The 943-nt window shown below is 60.6% G+C and overlaps 1 protein-coding gene across 1 annotated transcript in view; it reads right to left on the bottom strand.

Moving 5' to 3' along the window:
• The window catches only part of LOC104295620 (chloride channel protein ClC-Kb-like), a 13,084-nt gene that overhangs the window by 4,504 nt on the left and 7,637 nt on the right, over positions 1–943 (bottom strand). Inside the window, exons 2-5 of the mRNA XM_009895389.1 lie at positions 750–878; positions 503–631; positions 262–401; positions 70–147 (exon numbers count right to left, since the gene is read on the bottom strand). Of these exons, the coding sequence (XP_009893691.1) occupies positions 70–147; positions 262–401; positions 503–631; positions 750–878 (476 nt within the window). The remainder of the gene's footprint in view (positions 1–69; positions 148–261; positions 402–502; positions 632–749; positions 879–943) is intronic.

Here is a 943-nt window from a genome sequence, read left to right as displayed (position 1 = left end):
CCCCCCCCCCTCATTTTTTTGGAGGGGGAAATGTCCACATCTCTTAATTTTTTAATTAAGCACCCCCACCTCATACTCCCTAGTGACCGAGGTCCGCATCTTCCCCAAATACGCGGCGGCCAAAGCAGAGAGGTGGACGAAGGGACCCTGTGTGCAGAGGGGGGGGACAGGACAAACGATCCATCGTCCCCTCCCGGCCGGCACCGACCGAAACCGACACCGGGAACCAGAGGGGGTGTGGGAAGGGGCAGGATCCCTCACCACTTTGCCGAGGAAAACGGTGCTGCCGCACATCAGGGTGCAGGTCAACCCCACCACCTTGGCTCCGAAATTTTGGATGGCCAAGTAGTCCTCCAGCACCACCCCCGTCAGGATGGTCTTCAGTTCCGGGATGCCGGAACCTGGTGGTGGTGGTGGTGGTGGGGATCCAAATTTTAGAGGTCCCCTCGTTACTAAGGGGGAGTTTTGGGGTGCCGGGGAGGTTGGGGTGCAGCCAGCTCACCTCCCGAGTGCGGGGTGATGCTTTGGGAGAAGCCGGTGGAGAAGGCTGCCAACGCCGTGGGGTACATGGTCCACGAGAGGTACTTGAGCACCAAGATATCACCAACCTCTTGGTAAAGCCACCGGTGGGCTGGAGAAGAAGCACTGGGAAGGGAGATGCCCCCCTCCCCCCAAAAGACCGCCCCCCCCATCCTTGGTGAACCCCCAAAAACCAGGTGAAGTCCCCCCCAGGGGAGCCCCTCGTTTACCCTCGTAGAGCCTGAAGACGAGGAGGTCCATCATGAAGCTGATGGTGGCCATGAGGACCCCCAAGATGAAGAGGAAATACCAATCCTCCCCAACGCGGAAAAGCTGCCGCTTCACCCACTCCAGGCACCCTGCAGGGAAGGGGGGGGAGAAACGGGGTGATGACACCCCCCACCCCCCCACCAAAACCACCCCC

This window comes from Charadrius vociferus, unplaced genomic scaffold (assembly GCF_000708025.1).
Source record: "Charadrius vociferus isolate BGI_N301 unplaced genomic scaffold, ASM70802v2 scaffold1091, whole genome shotgun sequence".
NCBI lineage: Eukaryota > Metazoa > Chordata > Aves > Charadriiformes > Charadriidae > Charadrius > Charadrius vociferus.
Note: the sequence above shows the minus strand (reverse complement) of the source record. Positions and strands in the feature narration are given on the sequence as shown.